The sequence below is a fragment of the Myotis daubentonii genome, chromosome 7, assembly GCF_963259705.1.
Source record: "Myotis daubentonii chromosome 7, mMyoDau2.1, whole genome shotgun sequence".
Classification (NCBI taxonomy): domain Eukaryota; kingdom Metazoa; phylum Chordata; class Mammalia; order Chiroptera; family Vespertilionidae; genus Myotis; species Myotis daubentonii.
This window is the reverse complement of record NC_081846.1, coordinates 9,175,538-9,197,290: the sequence shown is the minus strand read 5'-3', so window position 1 is coordinate 9,197,290 and position 21,753 is coordinate 9,175,538. Positions and strand designations below refer to the sequence as shown.

Here is a 21,753-nt window from a genome sequence, read left to right as displayed (position 1 = left end):
TCCCTCATTAACCCCCCTGCCAGCCTTGTCGTAGGCAGCCATCTTGTGAAGGCATGAGGGTTAATTTGCATATTGCCTCTTTATTATATAGGATATATATTTCTATTGTATTCTAACAATAAAGTAAGCTAGAGAAAATGTGATTGAGAAAATCATAAGGACAATACATTGGGGAAAAAGAGCACATATAGGTGGACCAGTGCAGTTCAAACCTGTATTGTTCAAGGATCAACTGCATATATTTTAAGGATACGTCTATCTTTCTAAATGACTATATTGAAAGTATACGACAAGGATGTATGTTTATAATGCACAAGAGTGGATGCATCTGGGAGAAGGAAATAAAGAGAAGATAAGAAATAAGAAGAAAAAAGAAAATAATATAAAGCAAATGAAGAGCCTTGTCCAGACTGTGATGAGGATGTGCCATTGGTGAAGGAATGTGCTTTGCTCAACTCTGCGCTCCTGGGTCTAAAGGGAAGAAGATCAACCACAAAAATAACAGCAAACCTAATTTCTTCAAAGAGTTGTATATATTTCCCCCCTTTTATTTGCCATCTACAACTTGTCTTAGAAATTTGTAAGACAGAGAAAGGGAAAAATACCAAACTATCAGATATGAATTCAAAAGATTGGGAGACCTGGAGAGGGAATACTCATTTGAATGTGTTATTGAAGGATACATGGTTTTATTTACTAGCAAAGGCAAAGCAACAAAGCCCCGTTTTCCTTGAACTCAGAAAAGTTCTTAGCGTTTGAATTCCCGTGAACTGTCCACTCAGCAATTATTCTTCTGACATGCCAGCTGGCTTCAGGTCATGCAAGATCCTGACCAATTGGTAAGCAGTATTGCTAAACCCAGATTTTTTCTTGGTTCTTTGCTTTCTCTTTCACTCTTTGTTCTTTAGTTCATGGGTTTCCTAAAATTGTTGTTTCCCTGCTATTTGACAGGCAACACTCCAAGAATGTTTGCCATGATTAAAGCTGTGTCTCCCCTTTTAGGGAAGAACATCAGTAATGCAGCACAACGAGGCGTGGGAAGCAAAATCATTAATACCAAATGACTTTTCAAAACAATTTTCTGTTTTAATATTTTATAAGTTTTTTCCCACCTAATTGTCCCAAAGCACCTCAAACATTTTATTTATTCATTTTGCTCATTCAAGTACAGGCCTGAGGACAATGGAGATTCGAGTTGCCGCACCTCTTCCCCAGTGGACACAGCAGCCTCCCTGCCCCGTGGCTCAGGAGAGCTGCTTCAGTTTCTGGGCTAATTGACCAGCTGAGTGGATGTATGAAGGCAAAACAAAACCATTCTTTGTGATTAGCATCCTTAATGTCATATGTACCTTCTGTTGCAATAACATCGGTGAACTCCAGTAGAGCTCATCTAGTTTTTCATAACCTGGGTCAGAATTCACCCCCATTGTAATCCAACAAATACAAACGGGAGCTCCTTACTGTCCAAAAGAAAAGTTCAGAGCAAGCAAAAGCCCCCATGCTTTCATAATTTTGCACTGAACCTTGAATGAATGACCCATGCTCAAGTTCAGACCAGTACATATGACTTGACAAAGACAGAAGGCAGAGGTTAATTAAGGAGTGGTATTGTAGTGAAAAAAAAACAACTAGCTTGGCTTTGTCTCTGGTGTGCAAAAATTCATATTAATCATTGTGTAAACTTACCTTTCTTCCATTCACAAAGAAAATCAGCTCATCAGAACTGGGGAGAGAAGGCATCGTGCCAGAAAGCAGGGCCCCAGGAGGAGGTTTTCTTCCAGTAGAGCAGGTCAGAGAGCCAACACCCGGCTGCCTATCCGTCTTGGAAAAGCCCAAGCTTCAGCAGGTGATTTATAGCCACACGTCAGAAGACAGGAGCACCAACCAGGGCTGTTTGCCCGCCCGGTCCGCAAGCACTTCAAAGGGCTCTTGGCAGCACCCTGTCTCCTCCTTTGCCAGGAGTGAGCCAACTCAGCATCCTTGCCCCTCCCCTTTGAAGCCCAGAATGGCTTTTTAGGGAAATGTGTTAAAAGCCGGGGACTAATAAATAAAAATCGAGTTTTGCCTGACTGGCGTGGCTCAGTGGTTGAGCATCGACCTATGAATCCGGAGGTCACGGTTCGATTCCCAATTAGGGCACATGCCCGGGTTGTGGGCTTGATCCCCAGTGTGGGGCGTGCAGGAGGCAGCTAATCAGTGATTCTCATCATTGATGTTTCTATCTCACTCTCCCTCTTCCTTCCTCTCTTATAAAATCAATAAAAATATATAGTTTTAAAAAAATCAAGTTTTAGCTCTGACCAGTTTGGCTCAGTGGATAGAGCGTCAGCCTGCAGACTCAATGGGTCCCAGGTTTGATTCCAGTCAAGGGCATGTACCTTGGATGCGGGTACATCCCCCAGTAGGGAGTGTGCAGGAGGCAGCTGATCGATGTTTCTCTCTCATAGATGTTTCTAACTTTCTATCCCTCTCCCTTCCTCTCTGTAAAAAATCAATAAAATATATTTTTTAAAAATCAAGTTTTAAATAGGCTATTGTTATTTTTAAACTAACCAAACCATCAATCAATAAAATAGTATACTATTAAAACTCATGAAACTTTCCCCAGTGTCCTTAAAGTTTTATTGGAACCCAGCCACAAACATTCATTTAGGTATTGATTCTGGCTGGTTTCCAGCTGCCACAGCAGGGCTCAGTGGTCACAGTTGAGATCTTATGGTCCGCAAGGACTTAAGATATTCACTCTCTGGGTCTTTTACTGAAAAAGTTTGTCGACCCCCTACTGGATCTCATCTTTCCTTCTCTCCTTTGCATTCATTACCCAGCTTCTCCTTCCATACTCTGTGTCTCAAGAGTCTGGTGCCCCTGCCGCCTTCTGCAAAGCTGCCACTGCCCCCCGCCCCCCTCCCCCTGCCACCCACCCACACACACTGCCTCCCCCTGCCTTGCAGCTTCCTCCACCACCGCTGTCAGGACCAGTTGTATGACTAGGCTACAACCTTCAGTGAGTCAGCATGGTTCTTTCTGTAGTGTTCTTACCTGTAGGCACACGTTTATGGAGTTTCTGGAGGGCAGTGGAGATTATTGTCAGGCACAGCATGCCCTCTGTGCAGGTGAGTGGACTGTAGAAATCCATTACTACTCCACCAAGAAGCCCCCATGTGAGTGGTTCCCCTGGACATAGAAGTGCTGACCGGCATCTGCGGAGCATTTTGCGTGAGTTCAGGCCTGGATGGGGGCCCTCAGTGCCCTTCCTTCCTATGGCCTCAGTATGACCAGGTCAAGGAACTGCTGCTGCTCGTTAGGAGGCTCATCTCATTTCCCATTACTCCCAGCTGCACTCGCAGCACCGAGGATGTCCAGTGGGGTAGACTTGAAGTGGGCTCAGTTTCTGTGCATCATTTCTGTATTCAATTTTAAAATTCTTTCATCACCCTATTGAGTGTTTTTTAACTAAATGATCATGGCTCACATGAACTGCCCAGCTCCTGTGGAAGTCACATACAAGAACATGAGATTTCTTATTACACACAACCCAACCACTGTGACCTCAAACAAATTCATAGCAGAACTTAAGAAGAATGGAGTTACCACAATAGTAAGAATATGTGAAGCAACTTAGGACACTACTCGTTTGTGTGTGTTTGTTTTTATACTAAAGTGTTTTATTTTTTTTAATTTAATTTCATTGTTTAAAGTATTACAAATAGTAGTACATATGTCTCCTCTTTTTTTCCCATTGACCTTCCCCCAGCCTCCCCTACCCCCCTGGCACATGCCCTCTTCCCCCTCCCCCAGTGTCTTATGTCCATTGGTTATGCTTATATGCATGCATACTAGTACAAGTCCTTTGGTTGATCTCTTACCTCACTCCCCAATCTTTCTCAGCCTTCCTGCTGTAGTTTGACAGTCTGTTTGATGCTTCTCTGCCTCTGTATCTATTTTCGTTCATCAGTTTATAATGTTCTTTATTATCCATAAATGAGTGAGATCATGTGGTATTTTTCTTTCACTGACTGGCTTATTTCACTTAGCATAATACTCTCCAGTTCTATCCATGCTGTTGCAAATAGTAAGAATTCCTTCTTTTTTTATAGCAGTGTAGTATACCATTGTGTAGATGTACCACAGTTTTCTAATCCACACATCTGCTGATAGGCATTTAGGCTGTTTCCAAATCTTAGCTATTGTAAATTGTGCTACAATGAACATAGGGGTGCATATATCCTTTCTGATTGGTGTTTCTGTTTTCTTGGGATATATTCCTAGAAGTGGTATTACTGGGTCAAATGGCAGTTCCATTTTTAAGTTTTTGAGGAAACACCATACTGTTTTCCACAGTGGCTGCACCAGTCTGCATTCCCACCAGCAGTGCACAAGGGTTCCTTTCTCTCTGAATCTTCTCCAGCACTTGTCGTTTGTTGACTTGTTGATGATAGCCATTCTTAGAGGTGTGAGATGGTACCTCATTGTTGTTTTGATTTGCATCTCTCGGATGATTAGTGACTTTGAGCATGTTTTCATATTCCTCTTGTCTTTCTGAATGTCCTTTTTCGAAAAGTGTCTATTTAGGTCCTTTGCCCATTTTTTTGGTTGGATTATTTATCTTCCTTTTGTTAAGTTGTATGAGTTCACTGTAAATTTTGGAGATTAACCCCTTATCAGAGATAACATTGGTAAATATGTTCTCCCATGCACTGGGCATTCTTGTTGTTTTGTTGATGGTTTCTTTTGCTATGCAGAAGCTTTTTATATTTTGATGTAGTCCCATTTGTTTATTTTCTCCTTAGTTTCCATTGTCCTAGGCACTGTATCGGTAAAGATATTGTTATGACAAATGCCTGCTATTTTACTGCCTATGGCTTCTTCTAAGATTTTTATGGTTTCCCATCTTACGTTTAAGTCCTTTATCCATTTTAAGTTTGTTTTTGTTTATGGTATAAGTGGGTGGTCTAGTTTCATTTTTTTGCAATTATCTGTCCAGTTTTCCCAACATCATTTATTGAAGAGACTGTCTTGACTCCATTGTATGCTCTTGCCTCCTTTGTCAATTATTAATTGAGCATAATGGCTTGTGTCGATTTCTGAGTTCTCTGTTCTGTTTCACTGGTCTGTTTGTCTGTTCTTGTGCCAGTACCAGGCAGTTTTGAGAACAGTGGCTTTGTAATACAGCTTGATATCTGGTATTGTGATCCCTCCAACATTGTTCTTCTTTCTCAAGATTGCTGCAGCTAGTCCGGGTCTTTTTTTTAATTACAGATGAATTTTTGGAGAATTTGTTATAGGTCTTTAAAGTATGCCATTGGTATTTTATTGGGGATTGCGTGAATTTATAGATTGCTTTGGGTAGTATGGGCATTTTAATGATGTTGATTCTACCAATCCATGAACATGGTATATTCTTTCATTTGTTCATGTCTTCCTCTATCTCTTTTTTCAGTGTCCTGAAATTTTCTGAATACAGGTCCTTTATCTCCTTGGTAAAGTTTATTGCTAGGTATCTTATTTTTTGTTGTTGCAATGGTAAATGGGATTGCTTTTTAAATTTCTCTTTCTGCGAGTTCATTATTGGTATATAGAAAAGCCATAGACTTCTGGGTGTTAATTTTGTATCCTGCTACATTGCCAAATTCATTTATTAAGTCCACTAGTTTTTTGATGGAGTCTTTGGGGTTTTCTATGTACAATATCATGTCATTGCGAATGACAGTTTTACTTCTTCTTTTCCAATTTGGATGCCTTTTATTTCTTCTTCTTGTCTGATTGCAATGGCTAGTACTGCCAGTACTATGTCAAACATAAGTCGTAAGAGTGGGCATCCCTGTCTTGTTCCTGTTCTTAGGGGAAATGGTTTTAGTTTTTGCCCATTGAGTATGATGTTGGCTATGGGTTTGTCATATAAGGCTTTTATTATGTTGAGGTATGATCCTTCTATTCCCACCTTGCTGAGAGTTTTTATCAAGAAAGGGTTGGATTTTGTTAAATGCTTTTTCTGAATCAATGGATAAGGACACTACTTTTGTGGAGAAAGAAGGCATCCATGCTTTGACTGGCCTTTTGATAATGGTGCAGCACCATCCAACCAGATTGTTGATGACTGGTTAAATCTTGTAAAAAGTAAGTTTCTTGCAGAACCTGGTGGCTGTATTGCCACATATTGTGTTGCAGGCATTGGGAGGGTGCTGGTGCTTGTTGCCCCAGTGTTAATCAAAGGTGGAATAAAATATGAAGATTCAGTACATTTATAAGACAAAATCAGCATGGAGCTTTGAACAGCAAGCAACTTCTCTATTTGGAGAAGTACTGCCCTAAAAGGCAGCTGCATTCTAAAGACTCCAGTGGCCATAAAAACAGCTGTAAGACGGAAGATGGCGGCGATATAGGCAGACGCATCCCAGGTCGTGTCCCGGAGCAAATGGAGTGAGCAGCTGAAACTAGTAACACCCACACCGAATTGGCGAAATTGCTCAGCTGGTGAGAGGGTTTGCAGCCGGGAAGAGCAGAACTCCCCTGGAAAGGTAAAAAAAAACAAGGGATTTGGGCAGGAAAGTTTGCCAGACCTCTGAGCCCAGAGGGTCGGAGGGAGACCGCGTGGCGGACAGCCGCGTCCCTTGGGACAGGCACAGCCCCTGACAGGGGAAAGGAGAACCGCGGGATTCCTGGCACCTTAGGGGGAGTTGAGAGCTGGGTTCTGTGATCACAGAGGACTGAGCCTAAAGGGGGAAGCCTGAAGAGCTAACCAGACCATGCAGTCCCGGTAAGAGAAGAAGCTTACAGAAACCAAGCCTTCCCCGTTTCCACGGCCGGCATTTGTTTGTTTGTTTTCACTGAATCCTGTTCATGGGACATTTCAGATACAGACACTCACCTGTGCTGAAGAGAGGGAGAGTGTGCGGAGGAGTGGAATCTGGGGAGAGACTGGGGAGAGGGGGGGAGCCGGGAGAGGTGGCAGCGAATTGAGTGCTGAGACACCCCTGAGCCCAGGACTGGGGCAGCCATTCTCTCCGGAGAGTGAGACTCCTCCCCCCAGCCCCCAGGCAAGGAGCACAGCCACACCCAGATTCCACCCTGTACAAGATCAAGGATTAAAATAACCTGATCAGTCCCTGGGAGTTAACAGGGTCTGGCCTATAGAGGGATTTTCAATCCCAGCAACAACACAGCGCCGGTAACTAACTATTACGCAGTCAGCTCTGGGCAGTGAACTTCCACTGGACAGAGAGGCCCTATAGCCTCAGAGGCCAACCCCAGAACACTGCCACCCAGAGGCTGACCCACAAACTGACTCTTTGCTAAACACAAAATAAGGCAGTCTGGGAAATAAATGCGGCCTGCTTTAAAATAAGGACTGTGGTTTACAACACAGAGGAACAGTATATTGCAGGGAAACTCAACACTCTCCTGAATACCTAGCAGGTCTAAGGCAAGCCACACTGAAGAATAGAAGAACCGAAGGACCTTCACTACTGCAATTTTTTTTTCTTTTTTCACCTTTTAACTAAGAAACCAATTTTTTTCTTTTCTTCTTCTTTTTTTCCTTTCTTTTTTTTCTTCTTTTTCCATCACCTGATTTTACCCTTTTAATTACTACCTTCTTATTTTTAACCAGTTTTATTACTGCTACCATTTTACCATTTTTTAAAGTGCCATTTTATTTTCTCTTTATTTTATTTTGGGATTAGTGTTCTCCATTCTATTTTCATCGTTATATTATTGGTTGTTTCCAGTTTGCATTCATCTCCAGGGAGCTGTTGCTGGAATTTGTTGGGATTAATGGCTGATCTATAAGAGTATTCTCCTCATATAAAAAGTCTCTTCCCCTCTTCCACTTCATTCTCTCTTTTCGCTCTTTTTCTTTTCTTTTCTTTTCTTTTCTCGCTTTTATTTTCCCCCCTCCTTTTTCCCAATTTCATTTTTGCACTCCTTTTTTGGGTCCCGACTTTTCTTTTCTTTTTTCTCTTTTATCTTTTTCTCTCCCTTCTTCTTTATCCCCTAATTCTCTTAATTCACGTGGTCACCTTTATTTGGGGTTATTAATATCGTGAATATATTTGTGTATAGTGCCTGGTACATGGTGCCTTGTTGTGTTGTATTTTGTGCCTTTAAATCAACGCAGCAGATCCAAGCAACGGCAACCTCCTGAGCACCACACCCTCTGCTGAGGAACAGCAGCTGTACGTGAAACCTTGCCCCACCAGCCAGAAGAGCCACCACAGCTGTGAACAGCACCCACCAGAGGAGCTGCTGCCAACTGAAGAGCAGCTGCTACCGCAACCGCCCGAAGAGCAACCACAGACCAAGGAGTCACTGCCACCAAGGGAGCAACCACTGAATGACTCAACGTCTAGATATGTCAGTGAGATCAAACATGGGTAGACAAAGAAACCCCCAAAGGAAAGAGAAGGAGGACTCTCCAGAAAAGCAGCTAAGTAATACAGAGGCATGCAACATGACAGAAAAAGAATTCAGAATAAGGGTCCTAGAGTGCATAAACCGGATGGAGGAAAAAATCGACAACCTCTGCAAGAAGCAAGAAGAAACAGATGAAAAAATCGATAACATATGGAAGAAGCTAGAAGAAACAGATGAAAAAATCAACAACTTAAGTAAGACCCAAGAAGAAATGAAGAGTGATATAGCTGCAATGAAAAACTCCATTGAAAGTATCAACAGTAGACTAGGAGAAGCGGAGGACCGAATTAGTGAATTAGAAGACAAGGAAGCAAAACACACCCAAAATGTACTGCAATTGGAGAAAAAAATTAAAAGACAGGAGGAGAGCCTAAGGGAGCTTTGGGACAACATGAAACGAAACAACATACGAATAATAGGAGTACCAGAACAACAGAATGATGAACAAGGATTAGAAAACCTATTAGAAGAAATAATACCAGAAAACTTCCCTGAGGTGGGGAAGAAAAAAGTCACACAAGCCCAGAGAGTCCCAAACAAGGTGAACCCGAAAAGACCCACACCAAGACACATCATAATTACCATGGCAAATGTTCAGGACAAAGAGAGAATCTTACAGGCTGCAAGAGAGAGATGGAAAGTTACATACAAGGGATCTCCCATTAGATTGTCAAATGATTTCTCAACAGAAACACATCAGGCCAGAAAAGAATGGACTGAAATTTACAAAGTGATGCAAAGCAAAGGACTGAATCCAAGAATACTCTATCCAGCAAGGCTATCATTCAAACTTGAAGGGGAAATAAGAAGCTTCACAGACAAAAAAAGGCTAAGGGAGTTTATCACCACCAAGCCAGCAATGCAAGGAATGCTAAAGGGACTGGTATAAAAAGAAGAAATAAAAAGCTCAGAAAGAAAACAGCCACACAAAAAAAGAAATGGCTACAAACAAGTACCTTTCAATAATAACTTTAAATGTAAACAGACTAAATGCTCCAACCAAAAGACATTGAGTGGCTGAATGGATAAAAAAACATGACCCATACATCTGCTGTCTACAAGAAACCCACCTCATTAGAAGGGACTCACACAGACTGAAAGTGAAAGGATGGAAAAATATCTTTCAGGCAAATGGAAAGGAAAAGAAAGCTGGGGTAGCAATACTTATATCAGACAAAATAGACCTCAAAGTGAAGGCCATAACAAGAGATAAGGAAGGCCACTTCATAATACTAAAGGGATCAATACAACAAGAAGATATAACCCTGGTAAACATATATGCACCCAATGCAGGAGCACCCAAATTCATAAAAAAACTCCTGGAAGATATCAAAGGAGAGATCGACAACAATACAATCATAGTAGGAGACTTTAATACACCACTGACAGCACTGGATAAGCCCTCTAGACAATCAGCAAAGATACAGCAATCCTAAATGACTCCCTAGATCAGATGGACTTAATAGACATCTTGAGAACACTTCACCCCAAAGCCAGGGAATATACATTCTACTCATGTGCTCATAAGACATATTCAAAATTAGATCACAAGCAAAGTATCCCCAAATTCAAGAAGATTGAAATCATAAAAAGCTTCTTTGCAGACCACGATGGCATAATATTAGAAATAAACTACAATAAAAACAACCCAAAATACTCAAACACCTGGAAGCTGAATAGCATGCTATTAAATATTGATTGGGTTACCAATGAGATCAAAGAAGAAATTAAAAACATCCTGGAAACTAATGACAATGAAAACACAACAATCCAAAACCTATGGGACACAATGAAAGCAGTCCTGAGAGGGAAGTTTATAGCTCTACAGGCCTATCTCAAAAAACAAGAAAAAATGGTAGTAAATCATCTAACTCTACAACTCAAAGAATTAGAAAGAGAGAAACAAGAAAACCCCAGAGTGAGCAGAAGGAAGGAGATAATAAAACTTAGAGCAGAAATAAATGACATAGAGACCAAAAAAACAATACAGAAAATCAATGAAACCAAGAGCTGGTTCTTTGAAAGGATAAACAAGATTGACAAACCTCTAGCCAGACTCACCAAGAAGCAGAGAGAGAGAGGACCCAAATAAACAAAATCAGAAATGATAGAGGCGAAATAACAACAGACCCCACAGAAATACAAATGATTGTTAAAAAATACTATGGACAGCTCTACTCCAACAAACTAGACAACCTGGAGGAAATGGACAAATTCCTAGAAAAATACAACATTCCAAAACTCAATCAGGAAGAATCTAAAAATCTCAACAGGCTAATAACTATGGAAGAAATTGAAGCAGTCATCAAAAAGCTTCCATCAAACAAAAGCCCAGGACCAGACGGCTTTACAGGGGAGTTTTACCAAACATTCAAGGAAGAACTAAAACCTATCCTCCTCAGACTGCTACAAAAAATTCAAGAGGAAGGAACACTTCCAAGCTCATTCTATGAAGCCAGCATCACCCTAATACCAAAACCAGGTAAAGACAACACAATGAAAGAGAATTACAGGCCAATATCCCTCATGAACATAAATGCCAAAATCCTCAACAAAATCTTAGCAAATCAGATCCAGCAGTACATCAGAAAGATCATACACCATGACCAAGTAGGATTTATCCCAGGGATGCAAGGATGGTACAATATCCGCAAATCAATAAACGTGATACATCACATAAACAAATTGAAAGAAAAAAAACCACATGGTCATATCAATTGATGCAGAAAAAGCGTTTGACAAAATTCAACACCCATTTTTGATAAAAACTCTCAGCAAGGTGGGAGTAGAAGGATCATACCTCAACATAATAAAAGCCATATATGACAGGCCCACAGTCAACATCATACTCAATGGACAAAAACTAACACCATTTCCCCTAAGAACAGGAACAAGACAGGGATGCCCCCTCTCACTCCTGTTCAACATAGTACTAGAAGTGTTAGCCACTGCAATTTGGCAAGAAGAAGAAATAAAAGGCATCCAAATTGGAAAAGAGGAAGTAAAACTGTCCTTATTTGCAGATGACATGATATTTTACATACAAAACCCTAGAGATTCCATCAAAAAACTACTAGACTTAATACATGAATTTGGCAATGTAGCAGGATACAAAATTAACCCCATGAAATCTGAGGCATTTCTATACACCAATAGTGAACTTTCAGAAAGAGAGATTATAAAAACAATCCCGTTTACCATTGCACCAAAAAAAATTAAGCTACCTAGGAATAAACTTAACTAAAGAGGTAAAAGACCTCTACTCAGAAAACTACAGGACATTGAAAAAAGATATAGAGGAAGACATAAACAGATGGAAGAACATACCGTGTTCATGGATTGGTAGAATCAACATCATTAAAATGTCCATACTACCCAAAGCAATCTATAAATTCAACGCACTTCCCATTAAAATACCAACGGCATACTTCAGAGATTTAGAACGAACTTTCCAAAAATTCATCTGGAATAAAAAAAGACCCCGAATAGCTGCAGCAATCCTGAAAAAGAACAAAGTAGGTGGGATCTCAATACCAGATATCAAGTTGTATTACAATGCCACTGTTCTCAAAACTGCCTGGTACTGGCACAAGAATAGGCATATAGATCAATGGAATAGAATAGAGAGCCCAGAAATCGGCCCGAACCAATATGCTCAATTAATATTTGACAAAGGAGGCAAGAACATACAATGGAGCCAAGATAGTCTCTTCAATAAATGGTGTTGGGAAAATTGGACAGATATATGCAAGAAAATGAAACTAGACCACCAACTTACACCATACACAAAATAAACTCAAAATGGATAAAGGACTTAAATGTACGACAGGAAACCATAAAAATTCTAGAAGAATCCAAAGGCAACAAAATCTCAGAGATATGCCGAAGCAATTTCTTCACTGATACAGCTCCTAGGGCACTTGAAACTAAAGAAAAAATGAACAAATGGGACTACGTCAAAATAAAAAGCTTCTGCACAGCAAAAGAAACCATCAACAAAACAACGAGAAAATCCACCGTGTGGGAAAACATATTTGCCAATGTCATATCTGATAAGGGCCTAATCTCCAAAATTTATAGGGAACTCATACAACTTAACAAAAGGAAGATAAACAATCCAATCAAAAAATGGGCAAAGGACCTAAATAGACACCTTTCAAAAGAGGACATTCAGAAAGCCAAGAGACATATGAAAACATGCTCAAAGTCACTAATCATCTGAGAGATGCAAATCAAAACAGCAATGAGGTACCATCTCACACCTGTCAGAATGGCTATCATCAACAAATCAACAAACGACAAGTGCTGGAGAGGATGTGGAGCAAAAGGAACACTTGTGCACTGCTGGTGGGAATGCAGACTGGTGCAGCCACTATGGAAGACAGTATGGAATTTCCTTAAAAATCTGAAAATGGAACTCCCATTTGACCCTGTGATCCCACTTCTAGGAATATATCCTAAGAAACCAGAAACACCAATCAGAAAGGATATATGCACCCCTATGTTCATAGCAGCACAATTCACCATAGCTAAGATCTGGAAACAGCCTAAGTGCCCATCAGTAGATGAATGGATTAGAAAACTGTGGTACATCTACACGATGGAATACTATGCTGCTCTAAAAAGGAAGGAACTCTTACCATTTGCAACGGCATGGATGGAACTGGAGAGCATTATGCTAAGTGAAATAAGCCAGTCAATAAAGGAAAAATACCACATGATCTCACTCATTCATGGACAATAGAGACCATTATAAACTTTTGAACAATAATAGATACAGAGGCAGAGCTGCCTCAAACAGATTGTCAAACTGCAGCGGGAAGGCCGGGGAGGGTTGGGGGGCAGGAGGTAGGGGGGTAAGAAATCAACTAAAGGACTTGTATGCATGCATATAAGCATAACCAATGGACATAAGACACTGGGGGATAGGGGACGCTAGGGGACTGTCTAGGGCGGGGGGATAAAATGGACACATATGTAATACCCTTTGTAATACTTTAAGCAATAAAAAAAAAGAAAAAAAAGAAAATGATATTTATAGTTTTAGTATGTAATGTCTTCTAAATATTCATAGAAAAAGAAAATTTTCAAAAAGTAAATCTATGTACATGTATATGTATATATATGGAGTAGTGCAAAAGTAGGTCTAAAGTTGTTTGTATGGAAAATAATACAATGATTACTAAATAATAATACAGGAATAAACTCTGTGTTTAGCATACACACAACTATAAATCTACTTTTGCTCCACCCTGTATATATCCACTTACAAATGTATATATATATATATGCAATTTCCAAAATATGAATCACCAGTGAGCTTATGAATAATTTCATCAGAATTAGTAATCAAATAAATATTAATTTAAAAAAACAGCTGTAGCATTCAGTGATGCCATTGCCGTGGGAGTGGAATTGGAGATAGGATCTAATTCGTAATACAATTTGCCAACATGTTGAGTTGGTGAATAAGTGTAATGAGGCTTCCGTAGGAGGGTTGAAAAGTAGTTTTCAACAAGCTTGACAGAATTGCAACCTCTGTGTTTAGTTATGATCAACCTATTTTTTTTTTTTGCAAAAGATTCTTACTGTTCAGCATTTCAAATGTGTTTCTCATTTGTACCAAATGACTTTTCTTGAATTCATGCAACATTGAGTTATGTCTTTAAATCTATTCTCATGCCAGAGTCACATCAATATATAAGAGATTTAGAAAGATTAGGTGCCAAAATACAGAGCACAATACTTGTGTATGTTTAGTTTCATATAGAACTAAAATCCCAGGAACTGTGAACACTCTGGACCTTAAGTGGTTTATCCCTGCAGTCATTTCAAACATAGAAAAAGTAGGGCCTATTTAATTATTTGCCTGCTCAATTTATGTTTACATCTCTCACACTATCACAAGTATACACCAGGTTTGTTCAATGTTTTGATTTTTATATCAAGTCTTAGTTATTAATGTCTTTCTAGAAACTTCATTTTGTGCTGTTATGGAAAGCCTCTACTAATCTAGATCTTACCCATTAGCTGGATGTCATTTTTCTCCTGGTTGGCATGTAGCAACTATATAATTTAGTTATTTTTATCATTATACGCTGGACTATGGGAGAAGCCCAACACCTGAGACAGGTCATGGAGCCCCTCTAACGGCGCGCATAAATGAAGAGTCCCAGGAGATGGAGAACTCTCAGAGAATAGACACAGTGCTCCTAGGGCAAAAGGCAGGGGCTACAGGACAAGTCGATAATCCCAAATCTTTAATGAGGTTCCTCCCACTCTACTCTGTTTTATGGCCTAACTGGGTGTAGTGTTGGGTGAGGAGGAGGAGGAGGAGGAGGAGGAGGAAACTGGGAGAGAATGGTGTATGTTGCACTGGATCAAGAGGTTCTTGTAACCTATATATGTCTTAATTGCAAAATGCCTACCTTAAAGAAGCAAACCACTGAAAGAGAATTGGATGCACCAGTATGGCCTTTACCCAGTGCAGTTCTGAAACTGTACAAGGTGCCACGTTCCCAAGTTTCTGCCAACTGATAATCCCAGAGTTTCAAAAGGTCAGAATCATTGGAAAGGAAATTCTCCTACCACTTAGACTCTTATTTCTAGGATCGGAAATAGGTACCTAGCTGTTCCTCTTGTAAACTTTTGGAGGAGGTAGAGTGAGATCATAGGTGACCTACACAGGCCTGCAGAATAGCTGGCAGTCCTGCCTGGCCACGTGTTGCTGGGATTCCATAGGGTTTTATCTAGTCCAGAGCTCCTGTGACCTATTTCACATAGAACTATGCAGTTTCTAATATTTTTCCATGTCACCATATATAGATATAGTATACCTCATTCATTTTAACAACTGCCTAGTAGGCCATCATATAGATGCATCACACTTTATTAAAGCTCCCAAGTAAGGAACACCTTGTGTGGATTTATTTTTTCATTTTTATATAAATATCTTCCCACAGTAAACATCTTTGCATATGTATTTTGGCAAAAAGAAATTTTTTGGATGTCCATCGGTTAAATTCCTAAAAGTGATAGTGGATTTAGGGTTTTTCTTGGTGGGGGGAGTGTGATAAAAATGTTCTAAGATTAGACTGTAGTCAGGTTGTACAAGTTTATGAGTATACTACAAACCATGGCATTGTATACTTTAAATGGGTGAATTTTATGATTTGTGAATTATATCTCAGTAAAGCTGTTAAAAAATTCCTAGCAGTGAAAGTGATAGGTCTAAGTATATGTGTAGTAACATGTTTATAGGTGCTAAGGGCCTCCCCTTTGATTCTTTCATGGATCAGGAGATGGGAGGGTGTTACTCTACCAATAGGACGAAGCTGGTACAGTCTGTGTGGGGCACAACTCTTATCTGGCCTTGGAAAGAGAGGAATTACTGGCCTTGGTCATGAGAGTATATGGCCCTACCCTTTAACCACTGACTGCCCCAGGACTGAAACACCCTGTGTTAATCTTACCAATTTGGATAAAATTTAGTCCCTTACATAAGAATTACTTTGGCCCTAGCTGGTTTGGCTCAGTGGATAGAGCGTCAGACTGCAGACTGAAGGGTCCCATGTTTGATTCCAGTCAAGGGCACATGCCCGGGTTGCAGGCTAGATCCTGAGTTGGGGGGCGTGCAGGAGGCAGCTGATCATGATTTTCTCTCATCATTGATGTTTCTATCTCTCTCTCCCTCTCCCTTCCTCTCTGAAATCAATAAAAATATATTTAAAAAAAAGAATTACTTTGTACTTTATATTTCCCACACGAATACACTATAGAGCTTAAAAATGCTTTCACATGTATTATCTTATTTAGTCCTCATGATAATTCTGTGAGATGTATTATAATATTCCCATTTTGCAGATGAGAAAACTGAGATGAGACTTGGACAGTTGTCAGGGTCACATAGACATTAAATATACAGAACCAGTATGCAAACTCAGACCTTCCAACAGCAAGTCCCTGGTTTGTGGTCCCGTTGCTTGATGACGTCATCAGTCAGTCCCACAGTAGAAGCCTAGTAAAGCCTGACTGGCCTCAGGTTTTATCTTTCTTGATTCAGAAGAGATGACTGAGGTGTCTAGAGAGAGAATGTGCTAAATGGAGTCCAGGAGAGACAGACAGGCTTTACAATGCCACCCCCACCCTCCTACCTCATTACTGTTCCCTTGAAACTACTACTTTTTCACCCAAATTAATATTAAGTTGATTTCAATTTGGTGAAGAATGATAGTAAGTGATAGATGAGAGGACCGTCCTTTTTTTTTTTTTTTTTTTTTTTTAAACATGTTTCCATTGTTCCCAGAGAGAAGGGATGGGAGAGGGAGAAAGAGAAACACCAACGAGAGAGAGACATGGATCTGTTGGCTGCCTCCTGCACGCACCCTCCACTGGGGATCAAGCTGGAAACCCAGGCATGTGCCCAGACTGGGAATTAAACCAGCCACCTCTCGGTGCATGGGACGGCACTCAACCAACTGGCCAGGGTGAGAGGAACATTCTTAAACAAGAACATTAAGATACTGTACACAAAACTCCACGTATATGTATGAATGTTTACTGATGCATATATGAACATGGGGAAAGAAATGGAAGGATGCGCACCATACAGTGGTTACCTGGGGGTGGGGAAGGCAATATTCCTTCCCCCATAAAAACAAAGCAAAATGACAAAGGAAAAGCCTTCTAAAGTGTGTCTACAACTAAATGGAGCAAGTACAAAGAGATCCCAAGGGTGTAAAGTTATATAGACATGTACATATCCATAGAGAAATATAGAAAATTATAGTAATGTATTAAGTTTTTTAAACAATAACTATTAGCATATATTATTTATATAATCACAAAAAACAATAAAGATATTTTCATTGGGACAAAATATTGGCTACGTATATATTTTAACTTTTCTTTGAAAGACAGCTATACTAAATAGCTATCTATGTATATGGTCAGGTATAAAGGGTGTTTGGGATCCCCTTATCTAAGCATTTGTCCTATGAGTGGTGTCACAGGTTCCTGAACTCGGAAACATGGATATTCAGGAATTCTTCATTAAAACGTTTATTTTACCAGGTAGGTGCTATCATTAATACATAACCTCAGGTTACCTTTTCTCAAGAGCAGAGGGGAGAATGTCTTGAGCAAGTAGAATTCTAGTCGGGTAAATTTTGTGAGGGGTAGGGAAGAACATTCTGGAAGATCGGTGTGACTAAAGGGCAGATCAGAGTTAGGCAACTTTGGGCATGTTAATAAATACACGTATACAGGGTGGGGCAAATGTAGGTTTACAGTTGCTCATGTGGAAAATAATACAATAGTTAATAATACAAGAATAAACTCTGTGTTTCACGTACTAACAATTGTAACCCTTCTTTTTTCCTACCCTGTATATAAATTTGAAAAAACACACCAAACACCTAAAGTAGTCATTGTCTTCCCGGAGCTTAATGGTTACTTTCAACCACAATTTTGAGTGTGGGTAGTTAAACTTCTGAAGTAATCCTATCTAATAAAAGAGAAACATAGTAATTAGCGTATGACCGCTACCCTTCCCATTGGCTAATCAGGGCGATATGCAAATTAACTGCCAGCCAAGATAGCGGCCGGCAGCCAGGCATCTTAAAGCGAACATGAGGCTTGCTTGCTTCAGTGACGGAGGACTCCAACGTTCCCCGCCTGCCGCTGCCGGCCTCTGAGCTGCAACTCTAAGCAACTATGTTACAAATATGGAAGCTAAACAAAACCCCAGAAACCTGCTTTAGTCGGCCAGGCTTCAGCCAGCAGGATTGCAACATTGTTTCAAATACAGAAGGTAAACAAAGGCCAGAAACCTGTTTTCAGCAGTGGAGGCCTAAGAGCTGGAGCCAAGCCTCAAAGCTAAAGCTGGCCCAGAATAAAAAAGAAAAAAAGGGAAAAAGGAGCAGTTGGGAGCTTCAGTCACCCGCCAGCCTGAAAACAGCCCTCAGCCCCTCAGCCAGACTGGCCAGGCACCCCAGTGGGGACCCCCACCCTGAAGGGGGTGTGACCAGCTGCAAACAGCCATCAGCCCCTCACCCAGGCTGGCCAGGCACCCCAGTGGGGACCCCCACCCTGATCCAGGACACCCTTCAGGGCAAACCAGCCGGCCCCCACCCGTGCACCAGGCTTCTATCCTATATAGTAAAAGGGTAATATGCCTCCCAGCACCGGGATCAGCAGAGCCGAGAGGCCTCCCAGCACCGGGATCAGCGTGACAGGGGGCAGCGCCCAAACCCCCTGATCGCCCTGCAGCTCTGTGTGTGACAGGGGGCAGGGCCACAACCTCCCTATCCACCCTGCTCTGTGTGTGACAGGGTGTGGCACCCCCAACCCCCCCCCCCCATGAGCCCTGCTCTGTGTGTGATGGGGTAGAGCCATAACCTCCCCATCGGCCCTGCCCTCAGTGTGACAGTGGCGGCGCCCCAACCCCCTGATCGGCCCTGCTCTGTGTGTGACAGGGGGCGGTGCCCCAACTCCCCTATTGGCCCTACTCTGTGAGTGACAGGGGGGAGCTCCCCAACCCCCTGATGGGCCCTGCTCTGTGTGTGACAGGGGGGAGCTCCCCAACCCCCTGATCGACCCTGCTCTGTGCGTGACAGGGGGTGGCGCCGCAACCTGCCCATCAACCCTGCCTTGAGTGTGACAGGGGGCGGTGCCCCAACTCCCCAATCGGCCCTGCTCTGAGCCCGACCAGGGGCTGCACCTAGGGATTGGGCCTGCCCTCTGCCACCCGGGAGCAGGCCTAAGCCAGCAGGTTGTTATCTCCCGAGGGGTCCCAGACTGCTAGAGGGCACAGGCCAGGCAGAGGGACACCCCCCTCCCCCCTGAGTGCACAGATTTTTGTGCACCGGGCCTCTAGTCCTATATAATAAAAGCCTAATATGCAAAGCGACCAAACGGCAGAGTGACCAGTTGCTATGATATGCACTGACCACCAGGGGGCAGATGTTCAATGCAGGAGCTGCCCCCTGGTGGTCAGTGCACTCCCCAGGGGGAGTGCTGCTCAGCCAGTAGCCGGGCTCATGCCTGGCAAACGCAGCGGTGGTGGTGGTGGGAACCTCTCCTGCATCCATGGCAGTGGGCCTAAGCTGGCAGTTGGACATCCCCCAAGTGGTCCTGGACTGCATTGCACAGGTCAGGCTGGGGGACACACACACCTCCCCCAGTGCACGAATCTCGTGTACCCGGCCTCTAGTTATCTTATAAAGTTAGGATTATGTTTCCAAATCACTGAGTGGCAAAGTGGAATTGCTGAGACAGACACATGGCCAGTTTAGGCAATTTAATCCTCCTTTTCCCAAGCTCAAGGCCACGGTGGGAATGTTGCTTAACTCAAGAGGATGGCTGCTTGGCATGCTCTCTTCAAATAGGAGATGTGGTTGTCATTAAGCTGTTTTATTTCCTTGCAACAAGTAGAGATGGGATTCACACCCCAAGCTCTGTTTTGAGAAGCTTAGCCATTGCTTTTACATGCTATTTGGTTAATTACATGTTGATTTCTTCCTAGCAGTGGGTTGAACTTACCAGTCAAGCTCATCAGGTTATAGTTGCATCTGCCAAATACTGGGCTCCATTTTAATATTTATCAAGAACATCAAGTCTGACACAGGTGGAGAAGAGATGGGTGTGGTCATTCCCAACCTTTTGTGGAGTTCAGACAAATGACTGTTTTCTGGGTGTCAGAACAGAACCTCCTCTTCCAAGGTGCTAGCGCACATATTTGTTATTAAATCTGAATATATTTGTTTTGAGAATTAAAAGAAATAACTGTTTGTCAGAAAACTGAGCAAGGGTCCTGAGCATTCCACCTGTGAGTGGAGTGGGCTGCGGGTTCCATCATGGGCTTATTAGGAAGCAAAGATAACAGCTGGGGCTTCCTCGGATGAGATGAGCAAGTAGAAAAAGGATGTGTTCGGAAGCTTCTAGAATAGGCAGAACTGGGGAGAGTGGGGAAAAGTCAAACAGGCCAGTGATGTCCTCATCGCTACTGTCAGGAGATCAGATGGTGAGTGAAAGGGGATGTGGGAGTGACTCACTGTGAATTTGGAACATGAAACACTGCAAGGCCACTGGGCCTGGACAAGGGCCGAGGATGGGGTCCAGGTTCCGGGCAGGAGAGGAGATGCTGGAAGTGGGCAGGTGAGTGGCTCTCCTGGCGTAAGCAGGGGAGAGATTGATTGCTTGGGACAGGTTCAAACCGCTCCTCCCAGACACCAAGGGGGTTCTGCTCAGATCCCTGCTGGCCTTGCCTAGGGTGGGAGAGTTGGGAGGGAAGAAAGGAAGGGTGATTGAAGTCTGTAGACTTCTTTATTTAAAAAAAAATACATTTTTTATTGACTTCAGAGAGGAAGGGAGAGAGAGAGAGAGAAAAATGATGAGAGAATCATTGATCGGCTGCCTCCTGCATGCCCCCTACTACAGGATCAAGCCTGCAACCTGGGCATGTGCCCTTGATTGGAACCTGGGACCCTTCAGTCTGCAGGCTGACGCTCTATCCACTGAGCCAAACCGGCTAGGACATGTAGAAGTTCTTTTGGGGGGAACCCAAAACATTTGTCAAAGGGGCCCTCCATGGCTAGAGTGTAGCAAAGGGAAAGTGAGGGCTGGGTTGCCCTCCAAGCTGCAGAGCAGCCCAACTGGTCCTCTTGCCTCACCGGCAGAGGGTGGTGGCAACCCAGAGGCCATTTGAGTCATCCCTGATCACGGCTGACATCCCATGCAAAGTGGGAGAGGGTTGTTACATGCAACGGGCCTTCTGAGAAGAAACCAACCTTGCATTTATCACCGCAAAGCACCGGAAGCAGTCGTGTTTGTAGTCAGATGCCAGTGCAGAATCATCTGGTGTGCGGCCTCCATGGGTGTGACATTCAGTGGCTGCTGCGTAGTTTCCCATCACTCATGAAGCCAGCCCAAGGGAAATAATAAACACGATCCTGAGTCAGGGGCAAGGCTCAGCACAGCCGCCCATGTGCCATGAAGATAAGCCTGGGTCTGAGGCTGACCTGGGAAGGTGGGGGCAGGAGTAGAAGCAGGAGCTGGTGTGGAAGGGAGGCTGGAAATGGCCCAGGGCGGCAGGTGAGAGGTGGCGATGGCAGGAGGAGAGAAACTGTAAAGCAAGGAGTCACCTTTTCTTTCCATGTTGTCCGTTTCTGCTCAGCCCAGAGTCCGTGTTTCACTGAGACATCAATCGGGACACGATTCCTGCCGCTTCCCAGCCAGGATGCTCAGCCGAGTCACGCATGGATCTGAGGCAGGGAGAGCTGGAGGGGTTCCTCGCAGTGAGGGGTGGTGGGAGCAACTTCTGTGGAGACACGATGATACATA

The 21,753-nt window shown here is 42.6% G+C and overlaps 1 protein-coding gene and 1 pseudogene across 1 annotated transcript in view; one reads left to right on the top strand and one right to left on the bottom strand.

Moving 5' to 3' along the window:
• Positions 1–1,813, bottom strand: part of LOC132238105 (aldehyde oxidase 4-like) — a 73,148-nt gene extending 71,335 nt beyond the window's left edge. The window contains exon 1 of the mRNA XM_059702693.1: positions 1,687–1,813. Within this exon, the coding sequence (XP_059558676.1) occupies positions 1,687–1,740 (54 nt within the window). The 5' untranslated portion in view covers positions 1,741–1,813. The remainder of the gene's footprint in view (positions 1–1,686) is intronic.
• A 1,566-nt stretch (positions 1,814–3,379) lies between these two features.
• On the top strand, positions 3,380–14,809 carry LOC132238790 (protein tyrosine phosphatase type IVA 1-like; annotated as a pseudogene).
• The last annotated feature ends 6,944 nt before the right edge of the window (positions 14,810–21,753 follow it).